This window comes from Ambystoma mexicanum, chromosome 8, assembly GCF_040938575.1.
Source record: "Ambystoma mexicanum isolate Mex_15411 chromosome 8, UKY_AmexF1_1, whole genome shotgun sequence".
NCBI lineage: Eukaryota > Metazoa > Chordata > Amphibia > Caudata > Ambystomatidae > Ambystoma > Ambystoma mexicanum.
This window is the reverse complement of record NC_090929.1, coordinates 309116440-309133834: the sequence shown is the minus strand read 5'-3', so window position 1 is coordinate 309133834 and position 17395 is coordinate 309116440. Positions and strand designations below refer to the sequence as shown.

The 17395-nt window shown below is 41.7% G+C and overlaps 1 protein-coding gene across 1 annotated transcript in view; it reads left to right on the top strand.

The window, feature by feature from the left end:
• Positions 1-17395, top strand: part of LOC138471866 (ficolin-1-like) — a 396029-nt gene that overhangs the window by 137794 nt on the left and 240840 nt on the right. Inside the window, exon 8 of the mRNA XM_069609725.1 lies at positions 4881-5010. Coding sequence (XP_069465826.1) covers positions 4881-5010 — 130 coding nt within the window. The remainder of the gene's footprint in view (positions 1-4880; positions 5011-17395) is intronic.

Sequence of the window (17395 nt, the reverse complement as noted above, 5' to 3'; positions counted from 1 at the left end):
AATAAATAAAACACACACTACATTTTTTATAAAGTACTTAGGTACCTAGGTGCTTTCCTCTAATCGAAAATGGCCAGCTCGATCGGAGCTACCGAGTGTGCTTGCTCCCACTGCCTGAGGCCAATGAGGTCTAAGAGCCTGTGACTTGAGAGGACAAATTGAGACCTTCCCTCAGAAACGTCTTGGGAGGGAGCGGAGCTGGCGGTCTGCGGGCCGAGGTGAGGATAGCATTCGATCTCTGGATGCACAAGCCAAGATCTGTCTTCTGGCTTGTTGATGGCTTGTTGATTGTGCCCAGGTGAATGAGGTGAAGGCTGATCCGCTGGATGTGAGGGGTGAAACCGGTGGCCCTTACAAATTCCCAACATTTGGGTTCTCCTCTCTAGCTAGCTCCCCGTGCTCACTCACCACGTACCAGCGCTTATGTGCTTTAGTCTTGGAAAGTGTATGCAGTGACTGTGGGACTTCTTGTCTAGGTGTCCTTTCAGCTGCCCACACCCAGGCAAAGCATTTTGTGAAATTGCACACAATCATAACACCTGTGTTTAGTGGAAATCTAGAAGTGTGGCTGTCAAGTGTGCACAGCACACTGCAGTCCGCGGTTCGGGAAAGGGAAGAGGAAGTCCCAGTCTGCGCCTCACAAGGAAAACAGAAAGGAAAAACTGAAGATGGGTGTAATAGACAGTGGGACTGCGAGTGAGAGGCCAAATCACTCTGCCCCTTGGACACACTAAGTGCCTTACTCTCTCCTCCCTTGTCTATCTGACAGCCTGCCCCGCCAGCTTGAGCTCTATTACACCCCCAACAATGAAAGGCACCAAAAACGGTACAACCTCAGGAGTAAGCAAACATTCTCTCTGGCCCATGCTGGTACCCCAAGTGGGTCCCCACTGATAGGAAAACCATCAGCACAGGACAAATCAAAAATCTTGTTTTTTTTTCCCATAAGGCAAACTAAATCTCCATACTAAATGTCTCATTGAAATTAGCCAGACCAGTATGTGGGGTGAGCACCCTGAGGCAGATTTTACACAGACCATCCTGGTTGAAATCGCAGTATGTGAGATTTCGGGACCGGTTTTAGGGGAAATAGAACACAGACAAAGTATTTTCCCAGCAGAAGGAGGAATAAGTCTGGAAAAAGAGCTTACAGCCTCCACTCAACAGATGGAGAGATTAACCGCTTCACCATGGATTTTCAAGACCCAAACACATTTGTGTCCTTCGGAGGTGAGTTTGGATGACGAAGAGGAGGACTACAAGGTTGAAGAAATCATGGAACACTGCGTAGAGTCAAGTCTACAATCCTGCTGCTTATCAAAGGCGGAGTGATGTGAATACTATCAAAAGAAATTCCGCACAAAGGGTCCAAATCCATCAAGGGCAGGAATACACAACCCAAGGCCGAGTTATGGAAGTTTGAGTTCCACACAACACACATCTCCATGGCAATCAAAACACTGAATAACTCAAGGGCAAGTGGGGCGTTGAATCAATTTTATAAGGAACATTCTGATCTTTGGTTTGACATCCTAGCCAGACTCTTTTGGTGTATTGCAAGGGGCTCAGACTGTCTGGCCTCTTGGCGCTCTGCCACTCCAGTTCCTATCTTCAAAGGTGGTGAGAGATCGAGCCCAGCCAATTACCGACCAATAGCACTGATAAACTCGGCACCTAAAATCTTTGCCAAACTAGTGCTAAGGGATCGATGTAAATGGATCGACAAGAAGAGAATCCTTAACCCTCTTCAAACTGGCTTTAGGAAGGTCATGGGCACGCTGACGCACGCTCTGTCTGCTTGTACCTCAGACATTGGAGGACATTTTGGTAAAACACTCTACGTAGCTGTAGTTGATCTGAGTGCCGCCTTCGGTAATGTCAATACTCAAATATTTGGCGAAAATTAAGTCACTGGGGGCCTCTTAAGAATGATACAACAGATTTACAGAGATAACACAGTAAAAATCTGACTAACAGTCAGGGGGACATGTCCAATTCCATCCTGATAACTAAAGGGGTGAGACAAGGCCGTGTCGTGGCCCCAACCATCTTTAATGTATATCTAGCGAATTTATGGAAGGAAAGCCTGGCATGGGGAGGATTCTCGCCTAGATGGCAAAATCTAAAAGTGAATGTTATCGCCTATGCCGACGACCTAATATTAATGGACTACACCCCGATGGGCCTTCAGAGGCTTCTCAATGGTGTGCAAGATTTCTTGGAGCTAAATCACCTGAAAGTTAACCCTCTTAAATCTTATATATAATGACATTTACTACCAAACGCAAAGGCAGGAGATACGTCTGACAAGTAAATTGTACTGCAATTAAACAAGTTGGTAGCATAAATTACTTGGGTTTCCCGATATCGACAAAGGAACATTTCACTATGCAAAATGGCAAGATGGAGGGGAAGCCCAATATGTCAATTTCCCTGATGAAAGTCATAGACAAGAAGCTATGTGCATATTCCATAGTGCCTTTCATTGAGCTGTACAAACGTAAAATAACGGCAACAATATTGTATGGGTGTGAACTTATATTATTCACAGATCTGGCCTTCCTAGATTGCATAGAAAGCAAAATATGGAAGTCAGTTCTAAACTTACCAAAGTCCACCCCGATGAGCATAATTAGGCTAGAACTGGGTCTGACATCATGGTGGGCACAATGTATAAAAAGATCCCTGTCCCTAGTGTCTAAAATAATGGAAGGTGAAGAAGACCTATGCTGCAATGATGCAAGTAGAGTTTGAAGATAGCGCGCACATAGTTAAGAAAAAAATAAAGAGATGGGACAGAAATTCTGACTATGAAGATCTCAAGAGGTTGCAATTTTATAGAAACAACAAGCATCTATGTTTCCCAGCAAATATGGCAAAATCGTATATATAAAAAGATTTCCCTCTAAAAAGCAGAGGGACTTATATTTAAGATTTTTGTTGAATATTTTCCCAATGATGGTAGTTATGGGGCCAAAACCCCAAATCTGTAAAGAGATGTGAGGCTGCTGTGCATGTGGCAGAGCTCAAAACGAATCCCTGTATCACCTGGGCGTGGAGTGCCCAGCATTCCGAGAGTAAAGAATCAGTCTACTGGAAAATTTTACCCACTCTATCCTTTGGGTACTGTCAGACAATTTTTGGCCGAGACTGAGGACGGCCAAAAATGAGAGTCTAATAATAGCCCTCACTACTCTGCTGCCTTATATCTTAGAGGAACTAAAAAACAAAATTTTGCAGGGCAAAGCAGATTGGAGAGCAATTTGGGAGGACGAATTCCCGGGCTTCCAAGGTTCTCAGGGATTATGATCATGTGACACATGAGTGAGTGTCAGATGATTCAGAATGTACACTGGCTGAATAGGAATATCGAGTCTGTTTGGAAACAGTTAACTGGGTGATAGCAAAATTGATGAGGCTAGCAAATGAAAACATGATTCGATGATGTGACTGTACTACGCTTTGTTTGAACATGCTTCAACACATATGCTGGTATTATTTTGTATTGTAGTGTACATTTTATTTTGCAGAAGTGTTAAAGTTTATTATTCGTTGAAGGTTGAAGTGTAAAGGTTTATGTATGAACTAACCAAACTTGTTCTTAAATAAAACATTTAAATTAAATTAAAAAAAAACTTTTCTTACCCTTGTGACTGCATTTTTATTTCTAGGGTCCTTCAGAGGACAAGCATGTAGGCCATACTAGCTGGGCCCCATGGGCCATGGGCTACACTGTTCAAATATGCCTTTCAGTCATTCAGCACATTCGTAAACATTAAAGGTTTAATTGGCCTAGGCTTGAAGTTTTGGTTGGAATCCTGGCTTTAGGCACTGAAATTATGGACTGAGTCAATTTGAATCACTGTAGACACAATAGAGCTGTCTCGTAAGGGGAAAAGAAACTAGTCTTAAAATGCTCGGTTCACTTTTTTTGCAGTACAATTTGGTGCAAACTACTTCAAAACATAGGAACCTATGGTTTGAAATCTGGTTCTATAGTACCAAATCATAAGACAGGTCTGTTATAAAAAAAATCAAATACAATAGATATAAATTTTATGAAAACAGAAAAAGCAGCCAAAGGTATGAGCCACACCACAAAAACAGGTACTCTGGTCTATTCAAGTCACTCAAATCAGGCTTTGAAACTTTTGAAACAATTTCAGTTTTAAATTCAAATGGTTTGAATAATCAAAGATGGTTTAAACCTCTATTCTTTAGAGAGGTTTGCATCTGGGAAACTGATTTGGTAATCCCTAATCAAAATAATCACTGGGTAACCCTCCCTGCCCTCGAAACCTTCACATTTAATAGGTTTCATTCAGTGATTTGCAATGTAGGCTCTGGCACTTTGCAAAAAACTATAGAAAAAGTAACAAAAAGAGCACAATACAGAGGGCCTTGAGCAGTCATACACTTTTTTTTTTAAAAAGAGTACTTTAAGAATCGTGATTACTTCTTTGGATACATTTTTCTGAAAGGAAAAATCAAGTCACAGACAAGATGAAATTAAATGAAATGATATTTTATTTATATCGTGCTCGTACACAAGTGCGACCTGGCAAAGGGAGGGGAACAGGAGAGAACAAAAACAAAGATCTTACTAGGCCCAGTGACATTGAGAACGCACAAGGGCATGGTAAGGGAAAAGGGGGAAAGTGCGTGGGAGGAGGGGGAAGTGGAAAGTGCGGGACAGAGACAGAATAAATAAAAATAAGTGAAATAAATAATGGACATAATAAACATTTGTAACATAATCTAAAGTTGATGGCAAAGAGAAAGCACTATTCTCTAAACCATGAATGCAAGCTTTCTTCATTGGTCCCCTCAATTGCCTTGGCCAACTCTCATCCTTTCTTGACTTTTTTTTTTTCTCTCAGGTCTTCCAGAGACGCTGGGATGGTTCGGTCAGTTTCAGGCGCGACTGGGTTACATACAAAAATGGTTTCGGCAGCCGGTTGACAGAGTTCTGGTTGGGGAACGATAATCTTCACCTTGTGACATCAAAGGGTAGGTATCAGTCACTTGTCTTACTTTTTAACAATACCTTACCCATTCTTCTCATCCATTCACTACTTGAGTAACTGGTCTTACAGGAAGAAGACTTCTAAAAACAAAGCATGAGTCAGTGCAAAGAAGACTCAGTGTACACAAAGTTTCACTTAATGGCTCAGTCCACTTGCATGTGCTCAAAGCACACCGGGTTAAGACAAATTTGCAGTGTTATGTTTTTAAGGAAAAAACAAGGAGTTGCGATTGTCAACCCAGATTCAAAAAGAGGGTATTGGGGTGGGGGCACTGGACTCATCTCAGCAATCCAATGCAGAGAATATCTCACATACAGGAATATGCATGGAGGTGATGGCTGTGTGTCCCTTGTGCCCGCATCCAGGCTTCAGATCACATGTTTGATTCATGAAAAAGTTAAAGAAGATACGAAGCAGTGAATTTGGCTACCCAATGTGCATAATATTGTGTCCATAATTACTTTATTTCGTAATTGTGATTTTTTGAATTGGCAATTTTTGAGGAAACTTAGATCTGCAAATTGACGTTTTTGTCAACTTCGGGTGCAACTGGGTTTGGTTCACCGGCAAGAAGAACACAATGGAGACAAATATGAAAAACAGCCTGCTGTTGCCAGGAGGTAACTCACATGTGTCAATTCAATTTTTGTAATATTGAATTGAAGGGATTAATTCCCAAAGGAGTGCATTTGGGTTACCTACTGGCAACAACATGCTGTTTTTCATATTAACCTTTTGGTAACTCCAATCATTTTATAATTAAACATAAGATTTGATTGGCTAGTAAAATGTGATAGAAGTAATTTTAAAGAAGAAGGGCCATTGATTTACTAATCAATACACATTCTCTCTCGAGCTCTGGTAACCTTTAAACAAAGTTGGGATGTGTCATACTACATTCTAAAAGTAATGCCAAACTTTTGAACCAATCAATATCAACTTTTCTTAAAATCCAATAAATTTTATAAATATAACAATCAAAGGTAGGACTTGCTGATAAAAAGTTAAATATTGTTTTAAGCTGTCTTTCTGAACTTTTTCAAATGTTATGTAAATTGCTTCTGATACACTTAAGCAGGTCACATGTTTCTGCATACAGATTCAGTTATTCACTAAGGGGGTCTAAACATAACACAAAGGCTGGCCTATGAGAGCAAGTGTGGCACAGCCTGGCCATCCTTTGACATTCTTCCTTGTGCTCTTCCTCCATCTTCCTTGCCTCTCCTCTCCTCCACAACCCTCATCCTCATACAGGTACCTCTTCCTTGTTTTAGCCCACTTTCCTTGTCCTCTTTTAGTTAATTTAGTGTCATAATTTCAGTCCCCATTAAAATCAATTGTGTAAACTTAAATGTTCATGGATTGTTAAAAAGTGTGCATTCATTTTGCTCCTCCCTATGGCAATGTGCTTCTTTACTTGCATAATTGATTGAAATATATCCTTGATGCCGAATGGGTGAAAGTAGTGGGCAGGCTTGTTACATCTATCGTTTCCTGTTTGCTGTATTTTGGCTGTGTTACAACACTTTTCCCCTCCCCCAGGCCCCCTTGGTATCTCTGCTTGTGGCAAAAACATTGCTGCAGAGAGACGAAAAAAGAGAAAAGGTGTTGAAAAGCAGACTATTTATTTGGCATGGAAATTGAGAATGTTATTACATGCATTGTCTGCATCACAGCATTTTATTAGTTGTGTCCTGCTGCTCACCATGCTGTCTTCTGCAGGTATGCTGCAGTGTCGGAACACATCCACAATTAAACAAATGTAAACCGCAAAGCCTTGTCATTCATGGAGTCTGCGTCACAGTCCTGGTCCATCTTCCTGGTCCCTCTTCCTCTTTCTAGTCTGTATTATTTTTCCTTGACCCTCTTCCTCATCTTTGTCACTCCTCCTATCCCTCTTTCTTTTCCTTGCCAAAGTTACTCCTCCTCACCCAGTCATAATACCTCTTCATAGTCCCTTTTCCTCGTCCTGCTTTTGGAAAAGTTAGTTTCAAAATTTCAGGCCACATTAAAAGCACTTTTATCAATTTAAAAATAGTACCTATCATTTTGAAATGTCAAGAATTACATGGTGTGACTCCCACCTAAATGTAGTACGAATTCCTAGCCTGGGTAAAATAGGCTGGTTGTGTGGACCCATATAATCGGGTTTTGTTAAAAACTTGGGAACAACAGCCAACATAAAGCTAATCAGCATCCTAAAGGCTAAGGTACTGGAGGGGCGTCCGTGAATTTTTGTCGCATTTATAGACATAGTTCAGGCATTCGACCGGGCCAATAGAGAGAAAATGTGGTCTTAATTAACAAACTGGGATTGTCCCTCTTCTCTCATGTATCCCTCAAACTGCTCTACTCCGACACTTCAATGCGATTGAGGCTCAACAGCGCAGGTCACATCTCAAATCTGATAAAAACCAACAGAGGCGTAATGCAGGAGTGCCCTTTGGCACCGGCACTATACAACGCCTACATGGGTGATATTGTAGACCTTGAAAACAACACCAGATCCTTCCCAACGACATCATCCTCTTGGACCACACTGCAATCGGTCTACAGTGCCAATTGAACAGCCTCTCGACATACATATAAAGAACGATTTGGAAATAAACACAAACAAAACTAAAGTCATGATTATGGAAAAATCATCTTAAAGGTTAGAACACCTGCATTGGTATCTTGACTGTCAGACACTGGAGATAGTACCACACTTCAACTACCTGGGAGTAACAATTAATAGGAGTCCAGTGGAATCCTCCATGCAGGAAGTACTCTATGCCAAGACCATTACATTAGCCACACAAACAACGGTTTTAGACAGAAAATATGGGCCATTTTCCCTGCTTCCAGCAATTAACTTCTACAAAACAAAGGCCATACCAACCATCTCTTACGGAAGGGAAGCGATGCCGCAAATCCCAGCTAAAACCTGGAACAAATTGGAAGGCCCATTTTGGCATAAAGTGCTGAAACTGCCCCCTTCTATTCCGATAGCATCAATCAGAAGAGAACTAAGCCTGCCCTCATTAAAAGCGTCAGTAGACAGAAACAGCCTGATGTTCTTCGGCAAGATCCAGCAACATCGCCACCCAAAAACACTGGAAACTATCTACAAAGAAATGGAGGGCGGCAAGAATAGGATGCTGACTGACTGGTCCAATAAAAACTTGTCATTACTCTCCACCATTGGAAGCTCAGAGGAGGAGAGGAGGAATTGGACTGCAACCCAGACAAAGAAAAGAATAGATTGAAAACTTGGGATTGGATCGAATCCTTGGCCACAGCGTCTAACAATAAACTGACACCTGCCTCCAAACACACAAAAGGTGGATCAACTATTATAATACTTGAAGACATTTCCAGACAGATCACTGCGCTCAATATTCCTTAGAGCATTCTTGAATGTCCTAAAAACGAACGAGATCCTCGCTATTTGTGGCCAATCAACTTTGAACTATTGTCATTATTGTGAAAATAAGAACCAGACAGAAACAATACGACACCTTTTGCTGTCATGCCCTGACACAGTAAAGCCAAGAATCGCCTATCTTAAACACCACTAGGAGGCAGCATATGCATTAGAGGAGGAGGTCTGGTGGACCAGAATGATAAGTGGTGAAAAGATATATCTGGTCATAGCCACGGCCAAGATCCTTCCGGGTCTAGACCTAGAAGAACAAGCGGGCAATAAACTTGACAGCTGTCCTGAGTAAGAAGAAGCCTTCATGGATCCTAAACCATGATGCCACAAAAGACTTAGGAAAGAAAGAAACAGAAAGTTTGGATGCAAACAAAGGCAACCCAAAAGACTTAACCTTGAATGCTGATTTGTAAAAATTGTCAATGTAACAATTAAACACAAATACAAAAATAAAACAATGTACGAAAGATTTAGCTTTATTTTTGATTAATTTATTTAAAACTTATAAGGAGCAAAAATAGCATTTTCATAAGATTCAACTTTAAAAAGAAAATTATCTGATTTGATTTGGAAGTTGAACCATTACAACTTTAATTTATTGTTAAGAAACAGCTGTGACCATTTTTAGAATTGTTAAAATATTTGGAAAAACTCTATGTACACTTAGTTCTTCCACTTATTTTTCTTCTAAGTAAAATCCCACAATTAAAGAGTGGGTACCCCTGTACTTAAGTTTTGTAAATTACGTTTGCAAAACATTTTTCAAACCAAAATGTGTTTTCACTGAGAAGTACTTCAAGAGTCAGCAAATGTTACAAACATGTTAGCAAATAATACATTATGAATTTCTCCTGATTTTGCTTTCTGAATTTAAATTTCTCAAATCCCCCAAAATAGAGAGTACAGTATGGCATGCATCGCACTGTTTGTAAGAGTATGAGGAAAGTCAGTTACCAGATACAATATGTGTGATCTGCGTACTTAGTATTCTATCAGGAGTGACACTTATGGCTTTATAGAGATTAACTCCACCAGACAAAGACACTACAAGGGTGATTCAAGAAGAATCTAGGTTTTGTTGTAGGTTACTTAGACATGTCCTTTCTATCTAACCCATGCCATAAATATCACATGCAATCCCATCTCAAAATTAGGAGGTATTTTAAAATGTAAAGTATTTAAAATCACATCCTTCTACCGCTATACACCTAATGAGACTCACTTTTTATATACTCTTCACCGCTTCTAAACATAATCAAAACTCATAGCTTACACTCCTATAGTTATGGTTATCACGCATGATTACACTTCTATTCTTCAGAAACCTCACACAACTTTGATACCATAGACTACTTTTTGGGTGATACGGCTTAAAGCTGGCACACATCAAACACTTTCAAAACAAAGTTAATACTCATCTCTCCCCAACATAACTTCCAGACAGACATTAAACCAAACCCACACTTTACAATATGGGCATCGCCTTCAAACTAGCCAACGAGCTGGACCATACGGGCACACTTTGATCACTCACCAGAACCTCAGGCAAAAGCTGTCACAGAGACTCTAACTTGGGGATCAGCCCTTCTGCCTCACTCAATGTGAAGCCACTACAGTAAGCATCCAAGGATTTCTGGCACCCCCTGCATTATGGCAACACTGAGTTATTTAGTATTTATTGGCTTTATATGGCATTACAGGGTCATTTGAGGTTGCACTTGGCAGCGCCTGACATGTGCGGCTGTAATTGTATCAGGCATATTAGGAATTAGAGCGCATTACTGATTGAAATACTGACACATTTGATCCTGCACTTGCACTATGATGGCAGCCTCTGAAATTGTGAGGAAGTGCCTTTCATGCAGGGTCTATACCGAGAACAGGATAGTGGCCAAAATAATTTTGTGACTCTGCCCAAATGATGATATAATACTTCACCATGTTCTGCCTCCTCTGCTAATGATGCACAGCTATGTCCTGCCACTAATAGTACAGTTTGCCTAACATTGTGACAGACCATTCACGTCTGCTAGCATTTCACAGTGGTGCATCGTTCCATTTTGTCATTTAAAACAGGTGGATTTTGAGGGTTTATCTGAATTTGAGAATGCTCAGTTTGGATGGATCACTAAAAGGAGACTGTTCCACAGCCTCGCGAAGGGCAGCCCCGGGCAGTTATGTGTCCAAGAACCTAGGGATATTCTGGGACAATTAATGATCAAGTTGTGGCTTCATGGGGAGGTTTCAGCATCTTGCATGTATTGGGATGCTCTAAGTCAGCAGTAATATCCTTCCTGTGTCAAGTTGCCTATGTGCAAATGTTCACAAGGATGTTTTGGCATCAGGTGAAGACGTCTGATGGAAATGCCAGATTTAGGGCTTACATAAACCCTTCTAGGATGCTGAGTCACGTCAGGTTTACTCTATGCTGCATAAGTTGCTAGGCTCATCTGAAATGAGTGAAGGGGATGGCAGCCCGATCAAGTTGACTGAAATATGGAAACAGCGATTGAAAAAGCATTTGGTATAACTAATGTATATTTTTGTAAGTCCATATAGCGTCTGTGTATCACACCCAGAACGTGAACTATTGTGTGTGAATCATACAGTTTAACATTGGAATGCTTCAGTATATAATTACATTAATTCTGCTATAAATGCTATTCTAGGACAATAGATATCCAGGCTGTACTTTTGTACATTCATGTTCAATAGAATCACAATTATTTTCTGCAATTTTCTATGCAAGGACATCATGACCAGGTCACTGACCTTCTTTTTGGAATCAATGCATTTCTCGGAATATTAACCAAGGTGTTAGCACCTCTGGTTGAAATTCTGAATGCCAAGGGTGTCAACATCTATTTCGATTTCCTATGTGGCTGAATGGCTGACCTACCTCAGGACCTTAAATAAGTCTTGCAAACACAAAGCGAGGGTTGGCCATTGCTTCAGGAATGTGTTTGCCTCGCGGCCATAAAGACATCTCAATTCTTCTCCTCTCAACACTTGCTTTTTAATAGGCCAGTCTCCAGGATCTAACCACAAACAGAAGAGCTGGCAAGATCAGATGCTGCCTGATGGTTTTTAATGCAGTTCCTATATAGCTCTACTCACAGATCCAGAGAGCTCTGGCTATTCTGGTGTTCTCACATGAATATACTGGTGTTCACCTTATGCGGTTTTGGCATCCTGCCTCTCTGGATTTGAAGGTGAAGTGCATGTACACATATGCCATCTGCGAGGTGTACTCTCCTGAGTTTATTTAAAATAAATAGATTTTAAGAACAAAGTGAAGAAAGATAATGCAGGAAAGTATGTCTTTTTCGTCTGTAGTTAAAAAGTAGCGTATGTGGTTAAACACAGGCTGGACTTTGCTGCATGTGTTGCCTAACATGGCCACTGACATCCATAGAAGAAGTTAACAGTTTGAGCCAAAAAGTTCTCCTCTTTTTTTCGGGGGCAAGGCTGTGCGAGGAAGAAACTGTTTCGAGGAGCAAAAGAACACCACTAGCTACCCAACTTCCCTACACTCTATCAGGAGAGTGGTTATTCCTATAAGTGATTCTTATTTTCACTTAGCTGCATTGATCACATACACGTGGGTATCAAAAAAACACAATTTAATTTTTTATTCATATCCAAATCGTTAAAACGACCATCTCTAGGCCAAATAAATCAATGGTATGGCTAAAATACAAGACAGAAAAGCAATCATATGTCAGTGTTGTCTAAGGGTACTTCAAAATCTCAATCATGACATCAACCTTATACATTTCACAGTGATAAACTGGTGACAACTTGTTAACTTCGGGATAGAAAGATCTTTCATAGTATCTATTCTAATAACTGTGATGTTAGTACCAAAGGGATTCAGCTGAATACAGGGCAGTCCTTTCTCAAAATATACTCACACTCCATCTGTGTATGGAGGTTAGACTTCTAAATGTTTGGCTACACTTTTTAGCCTGTTAGCTTTTAGCTTGTTTTAAGTTTTTAGCTGTTGCACATTAATTCATTGCACATTTATTATATCAATTGTCTGCTTACTGGCTACTTGCCTGATAAATCCTTCTAAATGGACTGTTCCCCTGTGTTTAGCACAAACGCTGTATAGCGAACTACAACTCCCAGCAGAGTTGTAGTCCACGTGCCTTTTTCATTTCCTTCAGGCGCATCAGCGCCGGCGCATCAGGGACTAGCAAGTCTGCTAGTATTTAAATACCTGCCTCGTGCCAGCGTTTACTTTACATATAGCTAATCCATAGACACTGCTCTTGTTACTCTCTGCCTATAATTATACCAGCACTTAGCTTTTAGCATTTTGTGTCAGTAGTTGATTGCTGCAAGTATTGTCAGTGTTTATGATACATTTTCATTTAGATTCGAAATTTTTATTTTAACAAAGTTTTTAGCTGTTGCACATTAATTCATTGCACATTTATTATATCAATTTTCTGCTTGCTGGCCTAATAAATCATTCTAAACTGACTGTTCCTCTGTGTGTTTAGCACAAACACTGCTTTTCTTTTCCTTCATGCGCATCAGTGCCAGTGCGTCAGGGACTAGCAAGTCGGCATAGGTCTGCGTGAGACGCACCGGCGCTGAGCCATGCTGACCGCAGCTCACTGTGGCGAAACACGAAAAAGGGGTAAGTGCTCTCCTTCTCCCTTGACATGGCTAATATGGCAAATGACCATACAGTGATACCCACCGTCCCCAAGCCTCATAAACAAACATTCTGTGATTCCTGGGCCTGCGTACACAAAGGTATGGCCCTGCAAATATAAAACAAACCAACCAAAATGGCATTACTCAATGCTAGATCGCTAGATCATGATGCTGCCAAAGGTTCGAGATTACATCATAGATTACAATATTGATATCAGGGGTATCACGGAAACGTGGTTTCAAGAATCAAGTGGTCCCAATATATATGTTTAGCCACACCACATGGCTATTCCTTCTTTTGACAGAAAAGTGAATCCAACAGGGGTTGGGGGTCACTATTATAGCTCGCTCGTACCTTAACTTTTTTCAGACCTCTGCAACCTGCAGGGGTTGTGAAATCCTTTTTCTTAAGAGCACACCCACCCACTGCTAATAACTGTATTAACATTGTCCTGATTTATAGGCATCCCCATGACACCCCTTTTTTCCATGATGATTTGGCTGACATACTGTCCTCCCTTCATAAACCTAATAGATCTACCATAGTATTACGGGATTTCAAAGCTGTTCAACTTGCTCAATTGTATATTACAAAAATAAATGTCATTAGAAGTGGCAGTGACCTGATCCATTACTTGGGCAATACACTGGACTGTGTCACCAGTAGAAATGTACCACTAACTCCAGTTGCTACTCAGCCTTGTGTCTGGTCTGACCACTTCTTCATTACTTTAGATTTTACGCTGCCTTGTCCATATGCTCATAAATCCAACCCTCTTTGCACGGTCTCCAGCAGAAATCTTAATAGGATCCATCACGAGGATCTGGAAACTTGTCTTCTCTCATTGATGACATCTACTTCGTCCTCCGATTCCCCCAGTCATCTGGTTTCAGAATTTGAAATATGCTTCTCTGATATGCTAGACCATGTTGCCTCAATTACTACTAAATCCATCAGAGAGAAAGTTAATGATCAGAAATGGTACTCTGCCGCCTTACATGATCGAAAAAAAGACAAAAGGAAAGCAGAAAGAGCTTGATGAAGGATCGACTGATACGGACAAATGGAAATCAATTAAGAAAATGTATCGGACAGAGATCCTCTTTGCTAATAAAAAAAACTTCTTTGATAATCAAATTGCTTGTGCAGAAAATAACTCTAAGAAACTTTTCCAGACCCTTCGGGATCTGGAAAAACCAAAGCCCATGTTACTGCAAATTACTCCTATTAACTTAGATTGCGAAAATATTTATAAAGCCTTTGCAGGCAAAAAAACGGTAGCACAAACTAAGATTAGCGCAAGCCTAGCCGGGATGGAGTGTACGGACCGTGTTTCCATCTGTGAGGAATTCGACCACCCTTACAGGGAGAGTGCGCTCGCCTGGGATACTTGCTTTTTTGTTTATTTAAAAAAATGAATGATGGGAGATTAACCTCCGAAAATATGTGGGGCCATTCCCACACATATTTTCCATGTTCACTGCACAGCAGAAAAAATGTCATGTGCTCTGAGAGGACACAGCTTACCAGTGCCGCGCCCCCCTGCCATCTGTAGCTGACACCTGACAGCTGTTAGTACATCAAAAGCCTCTGGACGTGGGCAGCCTGATTAGCATTTCAAGGCCCCATGGATTTGCATTTCCATTGTTACACCTTGCTGGTGGCAACGAATACTGAAGAATGTTAATTAGCAGGCCTCAGGGAAGGCATATCTACAGAAGTTATAGTGGAGACCAGAGACCAACACTTATTTGTAATGCAATGTGGCAACTTGGTATGAAAGGGCAGAGAATGTCTCCTTTCAGAGCAGGGAAGTATGTGAATTGTAGGAGACAAAAGTCTGCCTGCAACCCCCTACTTAAAAGGAGGCCCATGTTGTGACCAAGCGCTGCATAGGGCTCAGTTAATAAGGGAGACACTTTGATGTACAGCAGTCATGAAGATGGGTGAGACTTAGAAATATATGTTGTCATCCTTCCCCTGTCTGTTGCCAAGCACTCTGATTCTGCCCTGAAGCATCACTGAAGATTGTTGGTGGGGACCCAGGATTGGTTCATTAAGGTGGGCTGAGCCTGCACCAATCACTGAGGCCTGTTTGGCTTTAAATGAGGGCTGAACACCTCACTGATGAGATCATCTGAACACTACTCAAGGAGTAAGAAGAAGGTCTCATTTGAACCTGAGCTGAAGATTCAGTCCCCTTTTGATATTCTGGCAGTGAAGGTAGGCCAGGAATTCCAAGAGGGAAGCAAGATCCCTCCCCTACACATCTCCCAGGGAATAGAGGGAGATAATGGACTCAGAGGACCCATCCAGCAGCTCCAGAACCGGTACCCAGCCAGAACACACAGTGCCCTGCTAGGTTCTGACAGCAAGCTTCCCAGGTGTGAAGTGCCAGAGAGTCTCTGGACAAAGGACAAGGCTGCTACCTGCTAACACCCTCCTGATCGCGCTTTGGCCCGTCCGCCTTGAAAGGACACAAGCCCTGCGAAGAAGCTATGAGGAGTGCCACACAAGCATCATCCAGCCTCCATCTTTTGAAGGACAATTTCGAGAGAGTCGAGTCCTCGAACTGCATCCAGCTGCACCTCTGACTGTTGTCACGCCACAGTCACCAGAGCTGTCCGAGACACCTCGACCAGCATTCCAGATCCACCAACCAGCCCAGAGACAAAGATTCTTGTCTTAGAGCCGCCGTGCTGGACAGCCTGCAGATGTCCGTCCAGCCTCGCTTGCCGAACTGCCTGCCGCCTGGTACCCACAGCTGTCTCCCGCCACTAACTCTGTCTCACGGGCTACAAAGCACCCTTGAACCACCTCAACACTGTTGAGCACCAAGAACTTCTTCAGCACCAGTTATATTGTGGTTTTTCTCTGAAGGTCCCTAGAGACAGTTATGCCCCTTTGCCCCTTTGGTGTTCAAACCAAATAACCTTGATTAGTAAGACTGATTGCTTTAGCAACTACCCTCCTGTCAGTATCCAGAGTGCATTCCTTTCCTTTGTGAAAGGGTCTGTCATTTGTGTTTCTTTACAGTGTGGGTTGTAACTGTAGTGTGCAAGAAATGTCTGTTGTAGTAATAATAAAGTAGATATTTGTATACAACCTTGACTGGCCAGCCCCTTTTATCATTGGGCAATAATCGTGTTTTCGCTGTATTGCAACTAACCAACGATCCACAACTTTGTAGAGATAATCCTGCCATTCCGTCCACGTTATCATAAATTGGACAAGGAGGTCTTATAATTCGCTTGTATTCCAATCTGTTCGGATCCCTCCTGGTGTACTAGAGATGTGGGGCTGATTGATGGTTTAGAAACCGATACTCATCCCACGACCACTGGTGCCCCGGAAGTTGATTCGTCACACCATCGCTAAGGACATAGATCAATGTGCTCTTTCAGTGTTTGAATTCAAAAGTATAATGGAGGAAGCACTAGACAACATCATGACAAAAATGAGTCCGACCACGTGTGTTGGAGAAGTACTCTCCTCGAAAATCATCCTGAATAATAGAGCACTGTTTCTTCCCTTCCGTATTTGTCTCATTGATTCCAGCTTCAGAGATGGTTGTGTCCCGATGGCCCTGAAGTAAGCATCTGCGACCCCCTTGTTAAAAATCCTGAGTTGCACCAAAAAGATTACTGTAACTTCAGCCCCATTTCTAATGCCCATTTCCTACTGAAGATTTTGTATAAGGTGGCTACTTTCCAACTTCATGAATTCCTAGAAATCTCTGAAGCTCTACACCATAGACAAACAGGCTTCCGATCTAATTACGGCACTGAGAGTACTTTGTTGAATTTGAAGTCTGAGATGCTTCAGATCATGGATCAAGCAAGCCTGGGCTGCTGATGTTGTTGGATCCACCAGTAGCCTTCTACCTTGCCGACCATGACAAATTGTCATGTCGGCTGATGAACGTAGGTGGATATTCAGGCAAGGCTCTGGCTTGGATCAAGTCATTCCTGACAGTTTGCGTGTCTGTGATAGTATGGGGCAATGCATGTTCACTTGAGGAACCTCTGAAATGGGGCGTGCCACAGGGTGATGTCTCCCTCCCTCTTCAATGTATTCTGCTGGCCACTCTTTGATCTTCTGGACAGGCGGTTTGTACATTTTACCAACTATGCTGATGACACCCAGCTTGTCTTTCAGTTGAGCGGCAAGTACTCTGAGAATGTGGAGCTAATCAACAAAGTGTATGTTACTATCCAGCAGTGGATGGCCAACAATGGAATGTGTTGAATGCCAAAAAATGAAGATCATGATATTCGG